This window comes from Marmota marmota, unplaced genomic scaffold (genome assembly GCF_001458135.2).
Source record: "Marmota marmota marmota unplaced genomic scaffold, marMar, whole genome shotgun sequence".
NCBI classification, from domain to species: domain Eukaryota; kingdom Metazoa; phylum Chordata; class Mammalia; order Rodentia; family Sciuridae; genus Marmota; species Marmota marmota.
Window position 1 is genome coordinate 102,121 of NW_026007220.1, and position 9,488 is coordinate 111,608.

The following is a 9,488-nucleotide window of genomic DNA, read 5'->3' on the forward strand; positions in this document are numbered from 1 at the left end:
GTTATAAAGAAGAATAAAATAATGGTATTTGCTCTTAAATGGGTAGAACAGGAGAATATAATGCTAAGCGAGAGTGATGGGACAAATGTTTTCTCTCATATGTGTGTCTGTGTGCATGAGAGATTAGAATGAAAAAGAGACCTCACTGAAATAGAAGGAAGACCAATAGGATAGAAGAAGGTAATTGAGAAGGAGGGAGGAGGGGCAACAAGATAAGGTACTGGGAAATAAAATTGACCAAACTATACTCTGTTGTATCTCCTTGTATGACCATACCTCAAAACTCCAACTTTTATATATAATTATAATATACTGATTAAAAAATAATGCTAGAAGTGGGTCCATTAAAGTACGGGAGAGAAATTGGGTATAGGGTGAAGGGGAGGGAACAGGAAGTACTGGGAAATGAGTTTGATCAGATTTTGTCATGTGCATGTAGAAATATGTCACAATGAATTTCAGTATTATGTATAATAATAATCTTCAAAGTGTCTGTGCATGTTTTTAATTCTTAAAATAACTTGGCAAATATTTTATGTGTAAGAAAACAGGAAACCAGAGAAACTAATTTAAAGAGCCAGTAAAGAATTAGGAAATTTAAACAAAAAGCTAGAGTGGATCTTATTATTATTGTTATTTTTTATAGTTTATTAGTTTGGGAAAAGGAAGGATAAACAACTTGAAACCTAGGGATAGCCAATATTTAATTTAACTTTTATTCTTTCTAATTAATTCTCATGACTTATTTAATACTGAATACATTCACCTATTTGGACTGATTTTTATTTTTCATTTTAATATTAATAGTAAAATACACTTAAATTAAAATAATGTACATTGTTAATTTTATCTTTTCTAAATATATATTTTTCCCTGTAAATGACCTCACAGATCAGGAAATCTTGAGTACAGAAAAAGTAGCAATGAATTTTGGCCTTTTCCATGGCAAAGAGTTGGGAAGAATATTCTGTCCTCATGTGTTTAACTCAGTGGATTTAAGAAACTTAAATCAAAGAACAAATCCTGGGAATATAGAAAGTGGTTGGTTTCTAGTAGGGATGTATATGGGCGATGGGAACAGCAGTGAGTGATATTTTATGGAAAATAGTCCAAGTAGTATATCTGAGCTCCCTCTTGATTGGGGCTAAGCTTTTAGTTATGCTTTAAAAATATTTTTTTTAATAAATTTTCCTGCTTATTGGCTGTTCCCCAACTTCAAGACAGAACAAGGGAGGTCAAGCTCTGGTAAGATTAGTGGAATGATCTCAGGGAATACATACACTTATGTGTTGATGTTGGTATCAGCAGTTGCCTGGTGCAGATACCTGCTCTGGATTTTTGTTTTTACTTTTCTTTCACAAATGCTATGGTATAGGTAATAGAAATTAAGGAAGGAACCTCCAAAAAGAAAAAGAGCAATGGACCTTTGGAGGTACTGAGCCAGTATAGTGTAATACTCTATCCCACGCAGGTTAATTGATGATTTAGGCAGATTGAAGAAGATACACCAGGCTGTAGGGAGATCTGAAATATCTTTATTGATGGATAGGAGAGCAGAAAGTCCTGTTAATCTTATGTACAGGATTGTAACAAAGTCTGCAGCATGCAGACTACACAGGGACTGTTGCTTCTGACTTCCATAAGACATTACTCCCTAGACATCTGGGTGAGGGAGACTGATCAACTCCATTTTCCTTATAGCCAACGTTTCTTGAATCCAGGGTTCCCAGGGTCAGCATCACCTGGTAAGAGGAATTAAATGGAATGTGATTAGGTTCAAGTTTTAGCAGCAGCAATTCTCTTCTCTGCATTGTGTAATCCCCATCACTCCCTAAAATCAGCAGGAGACAGAAAAAAGGGGGTACTTTTGGTCCCTCTTTTAAATATCTGAGTAGTCAAAATAACTAATCCTTCCAGAGTAATAAGAATTTACTGAAGGCAATGATATATTTGAGAAATGAAGCCATTAATAAAAAGAAAAATAAGTTGACTTGATTATAAAAGATGAGGCAGAATCAATGCACTAGAAAATGAAAATGACTTAAATTAAACTTGATACATATACCCAGTGGGTGAGATAATGTGAAATAAGGCAAACATTTATAACTAATAACAATAGATGAAGGCAATCAAGAGAAAAATCTACTCATCTGGAATATATGTCCATTCTCAGAAAATGTTTGAAAACAAATGAAGAAGTGGAAAATGTGAAGACCAACACTAAGAGATATGTTGTGAGAAGAAACAATGATAATATATAATAAGAGAAAAATCTAGAAAGAAGGCAAAACAGTAGACAGTATTCAAAGAAACAATTGAGAATTCACAGGATAAATGTAGTGCAAGATACATTCCCTGAGAAGAAGACTATAACCTAAAATTTAGATTGAAGGATGTTTACTAGGGCATGACTGATGTACTGTAGAAGTGAGGATCAGAAAGCAGGAATGGGAGGGAATGAGCCTCAGTTCACTCAGTCTCAGGGAGTTCTGGAGCTATATGGGTAATTTGGCATTGTCTTCAGTTATACTGCCTGGGGTTAGACCTTTATAATGGCATTGGTTGGCACTGGGTGAAGGCACCCATGAGATAGGTGTGGCCATACTTGAGACAGCTTTCTGGAGCTGAGGTAATCCCCAATGCAGACTGGAAGCTGAGGACTTTTTGTCAACAGCATTTCCAAATTCCTTCATAAAAATACTCTTGGAATGGATTCAGGGACCTAGTGGTCTCACAGCAAACAGAACCAGTCCAGATTCTCATTCCAAAAGAGAGAGCTTACTTGTGTGTTACTTAGGTAGCACACTGGCTTTCAAATTAGTTTTCAGTAAACCTTTGAAACTTCCAATTTTATTAAACAAAATGTATGTTCATTAGTAATGGAGACACAATTTCATTTTCTGTTTTGTTATTATTTGTTCCTATAACCATCTGTCAGATGAGGAGGTGAGGAGAGCTAACACAGTAATTTTATTTTAACAGGGAAATTTTAACATAAAGAATTATAAAACAATCATGATAAACTGGAATACTGACAGATTGGACAGCAGTAAATGAAGAACTATAAGGAATATAGGAATAACCAAAATAAGAAACAACCACAAAACACAGGGAATAGAGTACTCAAGAATACACATTCCCTCCTGAAGCTGAGATAGAGCACTCAAGGTGTTGGGACCACTGCTGAATCTGACTATCTTATAAAGAATCCCCAAGAGGCAGATTTTGTTATGAAGATTAGGATGCAGAATACTTATTAAGGAGTACCTTCTGGGTAAAATTTGCATAGGCAAGGGAAGGAAAGAGTAGGACTGGGCAGAGAAAAAATTTGTATTGTGGTGCATTACTAATGACTGCTAAATGGATTTTTGAAGCTAGAACTGTCCAAATTTGGTTTAAGATGGCAGGCTGTTTTAGTACTGTTAGCAGTCATTAGATGAAGGTAGCTCCAAGAAGAAGTTGGCCTTGAGCCAGGAAACTCTGTAGTCAAGACAAACCCCTGAAGTGCCAATGTTTCTCATTATTGTAATCTGGCCATTGCATATTCATAACTTTGTGATTTCTTTCTTACATGTGTATTCAGGAGCTTTCACAATAGAATTTTGCACAATTGCTATGAATCTGGAAGAACAAAAGTATCACTCAACCACCTATTGGATAAAGCTATTTCTTGTATTTGTTTAGTAGAATACTATACAATAATGAAAATAAATAAATGATAGCTACTGCTTGGAAACTACATAAAATGTATAAACAATATTGAGCTAAAGATGCATAATAGAATAGAAAGCACACAGTATGTTTTTTAATATAAATTTCAAAATCAAATAATAATTATATATTTAAGGAATATATATCAGTAGCTTAATACATTCAAGAAGAGCAAGGGATAGAAAAACTAAAAGTTCAGATTAGTGATGATGTTTTAAGAAGAGATTAGGAGAACTGGGATTAGAAATAGACATTCAGAGGATTCAGGGAAAAGGTAGGCTCTAATTCTTCCTCTTCTTTTTTTTTTTTTGTTTTTTGAGCAAAAACATATCTTAGACTTAAGTTCATTTTATTAACCATATGTTTCTATAATCTCTTAACACTCAAGCAGTTTTTACAGTTAAATTTTACATTGAAGATAAACACTATTTGGCTTAGGGAACAGAAAGCTGAGTCACTTGTATCCTTCATATCAGATACTATATTTTCAACAGTTTCTAGTAGGCTCTAATTCTTGACCAGAATACTGGTGATTTGCCCTGGCCCATAGTTTTATTATGAACAATTATATGTTCCTAAATTGAATAACCTAGAAAAAATGAATAAATTCCTTGACCCATTCAACTTATTAACATTAAATTATGAAGAAACAGGCAAGGTAAACAGAGCTATAAGCAGTTAGGGGATAGAATCAGTGATAAAAAGCCTCCCACCAAAGAAAATCCCAGGACCTGATGGCTTCACTGCTGAGTTCTGTAAAACATTTTAAAATATGAATTCTTCTCTAACTTATCTAAAACACTGAACAGAAAGGAACACCTTCAAACTCATTTTAGAAGAACAGGATTACCCTGATACAGAGCCAGATGCAGGAGGAGGAAGAGGAGAAGGAGAAGGAGGAGGAGGAGAAGAAGGAGAAGGAGGGAATGGGAAGGGAAGAAGAGCGAGGGGGAAGAGGGGGGAACAAGAAGACAAAAACAACTGTGTAGGCCCATTTCCCAGATGAACATAGACACAAAAATCTTCAACAAAATAATAGCAAACTAAATTTAACAGCACATTAAAGACCATTCAAACCCCACGTGGTGGTGAATGCTGGTAATCCCAGAGACTTGGGAGACTGAGGCTGGAGGATCAAAATTCCAGGCCAGGCTCAGCGACTTAGAGAGGCCTCAAAATAAAAAAAATAATAATAATATAAAAGAGGGAAAGTTGGTGATGCATCTGAGTGGTAAAGCACCCCTGAGTTCAATCTCCAGTATAAAAAAATCATTCACCAACCTCTATTCAAAATAGTTCTGGAAATCCTAACAAGAGAAATTAGGCAAAAGAAGGAAACAACAGACATCCATATATGAAATGCAGTTAAATTGACTCTGTTTCATAAGTTGAACTGATTGTGTCAAATAGAGGTAACTTTTCTTTTTTATGAGAATAAAATATTTTATGTAATGCTATAGCTACAGCTGCCTAACAAAACAAATACTTGTTAAATGAATAAATTAACAAATGGATGAAGGAATGTGGAGTTCTCAGTTCTCTCAAAACCCAATTATGTTATTTTTTCATCTTAACCAATCAGGGGAAGGGTCTTTTATTATAATAATACAACAAAACTGTTCATGTGATGTTGCCAAACAACAATGGAGATCTGTGGTAAACACAAGTAAACCTGGTAGTAAAATGTATCTTCTTACTTAAGAAACTGAAACCAGAGAAGAAAATGGGGAAAAAAATTGCTTCTTCCTTTCCTTAACTATAATATAAGAAAGGTAAGACTGAGCTAATTGAAATGTAACATGTAGAAAGTGAATTTAAGACATTTTATTTGGGACTCCAGCTGTTCTCACCTCCTGCTTGGCCATAAATGGCAACCCCAAATCCTCAAATTATAAGGTTATACAATTCAATCCTACCTTCTTGGCCTTTTCTTTCTATCTCCATAAAATTAAAAAACATAATTATAATTATAAGTCCTTATTTCCTTTCCCTGTTTTTAATTTAAAAAATGAGCTTCTTAGAGTAATTTGTGTATATCCCGAGCCTCTTGGAAGGGTAGATGATTAAGTTTGTGATCCCAGATCCATGTGCTGAGCTCTGGATTTTCTCCTGCTGATTCTGAGCCTAGATTCTAGGCCCTATTGTGATTGCTCCCCAAAGCTGAATAACTTGGCCACTGACTTGGGTAGAAAAGGATGCCACAAAATTCAGGCTTGCTCAGACTGCTCTTGTGTAAGGTGAACTTTCAAGTTGGAGCATCTAGTGCTACAACCAGGTTCAATGCTTGCATTCTAGGTGTAAGGGAGCCTGAGGAAGTGGGCTAGACAATAATTACTGAAATGAATGAAGACATTAAAAAAATCTATCTATGAAAGTAATAGAAGACAACAAAAATGTAAAGAGTGGCTCTTCTACTCAAATCATGTAGTAAAATCAATACAATATTACTTAATTTACTATATATATATGAATTGAAAAAATAGAATGGAAATTGAAACTTATATACTTATTTTATAATTCAGTGGGCTTATTAAAATAATAGGTCAGAGAAAGAAAATTTCAGAAAATTATGTTAAATTATTTCACTGGGGTGAAACTCAAAAAGAAACAAACATAATTCACATGTTATTGTTGTGTGTTTGAATGGCCTGAGAAAAGAGGAGGTAAAATATCTAATTATGCGTCATTTATGATTATGTCTTGATTACCTGGAGTGGTTAAGCTTTGTTACCACAACATTAAAAGCTCATATTCAGCTTACTTCATATAAGGTTTGCATTTTAAAAATGGCCTGAGAATTTGAAAGAAAAAGAACCTGAGAAAATGATTTTGCCATCAAAAAACACAATTGTAATACTTATAAAACTTTTCATATAATAGGAAATGTGTAAAGCCAAAATGAATAATGTGGAAAATAAGTATTGTGAATATATTTAATTTCTTGAGATATCACACATTTGAAAATAATTACAAAAGGTAAAATATTGTTATTATTTTAAAAAGTCCCCACAATTTAAATGCTGTATCTGTATTTTTGTGTTGCAGGCACCTGATATGAATTCAAACAGCTAATAGTTCTCTCTGAATATTTTTTGCATGAATTAAAAAAAAATCATGTAAGACATAGAGTAGAAATGACTTGGCCATGTATTGCTAATTGTAACATAAAATATCTAATATTTTTGAAAATAAATATGATCTCAAGAACACTGAAAAATTTGTACACTGTGACTCCACAACCAATACTTTGAAATTATGAAAACTTCAACTTTCAGCATTACTTATAAGAGTGAAAAATCGAAAATAACTAGTATATGTGAAAAAGATAAATGATTATTTGTATTTTGAGATGAGTTTAATTGATTATGTTGCATTAAAGAAAATTAGCATAGTAAAACTATGTGGTTAAACATAGTAATGGCCTATAAATTTAAACCAATATGCCAAAATTGGTATATATTAAGATAAAAATTAAGATGAATATTTAAACTTAAATAGATTAAAATGAAAATAGTTGACTTGTTTGGTGGGTGAAACTTTGGGTAAATATTATCACTTTTTATTCTTATTGTTGTAATATAATCTATACAAAAATGATTAAAACATGCTATGATTGTTAGTGTGTCTTTGTAAGTATGTATTTGTGTGTATATGTACTGGAATGAAAAAAAAAGTAGTGGACCTATATTACAAGGTTATATGTGTTTATAATTTTTCTTAAATAAAAAAAAAACAAAAAAGTAGTTCAATGAATACAATGTTCAATAAATTAGGAAAAAAGTTTCTTCAATGATGATGATTATATTAATAGTTTATCTACAGAAAGTAATGCTATTTCTTCATTAACTTTACAAATTGATGGATCCAATTACCAAACAATTCCTTGCATATAATATTGAAGAACCACTAACAACAGGACAAAAGCGTATTTTTCCCAGAGAATTCTCTGTCCAAAAGTAAGTTTCTTAGCACACCCTTCTTGGTCTCATTCCTCAGACTATATATAGATAGGATTGAGTGTTGGGGGTATCACTGTGTAAAAGATAGATACCATAAAGTCAAACGCAGATGGAGAATCTGAGGTTGGTTTTAGATATGCACAGATGTCTGTAGAGAGAAAAAATGAGACAACAAAGAGGTGGGGCAGGCAGGTGGAGAATACCTTAGAGCAGCCTTCAGCAGAGGGTATTCTTAGAACTGTGGAGAATATGTGAACATAGGAGAATGCAATGGAGACAAAGCAGGCTAATGCTACCACAAACATGAAAGCAGCTACTCCAATCACTCCTAGGTAATCATTGGAACAGAAGAGCTTCAGTAATTGGGGGACATCACAGAAAAATTGATAGATTATTTTCACCCTACAGAATGTGATAGAAAATGTGGCTGATTTTATGAAACAATTGGAGAAATTGCTGTATAAGATTCCTGAGATGCCTCCACTCACCCACACAGCTATCATAGCCCACTGACAATTTCTGGGATCCATGATGATCTCGTAGTGCAGTGGGAAGCAAATGGCTGTATAAAGGTCATAAGATATGACTGTAAGAATAGCTACCTCAGTACAGGCCAAAGATGTGAAGAAAAAAACGTGCAGTATGCACTGGCCATATGAAACATAGTTATCATCCATCAGTGAATTGTCAATGGCCTGGGGGACTGTGACAGAAATGAAGGAGAGGTCCAGAAGGAAAAGGTGCTTCAAGAAGTAATACATTGGAGATTGGAGGTGCTGGTCCAGTGTTGTGATGGTGATAATGACGAAGTTTCCTGTCAAAGCCACTAGGTACAACACCAAGAAGAGCAAAGCATACAAGATCTGCAGCTCATGATCATCAGAAAACCCCACGAGAAGGAATCCATTCCTTGTCGTTATGTTTGTCATAATCATTTGGAAAATGCAAATCTGGTAGCAGCTGGAAAATAAAAGAATGTGGGAAATGTAATAGAAAGACACTAAAATAATTATTAATCTGTTCATCATTGTTTATTTCAATTATTTAAGGACCTGTTATTTATCAGCTGTGTCCTAGATGTTGGGAAATCAAAGGTGATAATACATGTTTGTTTCTTAAGTACATAGAGCATACAGTTTACCTTAGTAAACTAGTAGTTAGAATACAAAACAGGTCCTATCAAGAAAAAGTCATTGTGTTTGCCCCAGGGATAAATGCTATTCCATTTTCACAGGTGAAACCTTTTGCTTTGTTTTTCACCAAATGAAACACAATAATGAGCTTTTAGGAGTTTTTAAATAGTGGATGAGTTATATTTGAGCACACTGGCTTATTTTAGTAGATGGAATAGCCCTTTTTAGAGGAAATTTTGGAAATTAAAACATGGGCTTGTTGTGGACCCATGATCCCTGTTTTCATTCTAGCAAACAATATGGTCATTATGATGAGAAGCCAAGAGCCAAAATGGATAGTGTCATTGCTCTTCCAATTAACATTGTATGTAATGGACATGTTGAAATCAAGAGCAAAAATACTTTGTAAAGTAAATATATAAATACCACTCACAGATTAAGTGTCTAATTTGATTACATGAGATATTTTCTGATTCTAACAAATTCTATTTATATCTTCATTTTATTGAATTTGTTGAAGCTATCAAATAGTTATTGATCACTTACTACAAGCAAAGAGACTTGTAAAGAAAAAGACTGAATACCCTGAGGTGGTTTTTAAACATGGAAGGAAAAATACTCAAATACACAACTTCAGAAAGAGATTTGTGGAATAAAGCAGTCTACATTTCAGAGAAGGGAAAAA

General features: G+C 33.8%; 1 protein-coding gene across 1 annotated transcript; it reads right to left on the reverse strand.

The window, feature by feature from the left end:
* Positions 1-7,708: 7,708 nt before the first annotated feature.
* LOC107133681 (olfactory receptor 14J1-like) lies at positions 7,709-8,605 on the reverse strand. Its single transcript, XM_015475927.1, has one exon. The coding sequence runs from the start codon at positions 8,603-8,605 to the stop codon at positions 7,709-7,711; it is 897 nt and encodes a 298-aa protein (XP_015331413.1).
* Between the last annotated feature and the right edge of the window lie 883 nt (positions 8,606-9,488).

Excerpts from the sequence above, each read along its gene's own strand:
- LOC107133681 (XM_015475927.1), bottom strand. The coding sequence starts at position 8,605 with ATGATTATGACAAACATAACGACAAGGAATGGATTCCTTCTCGTGGGG.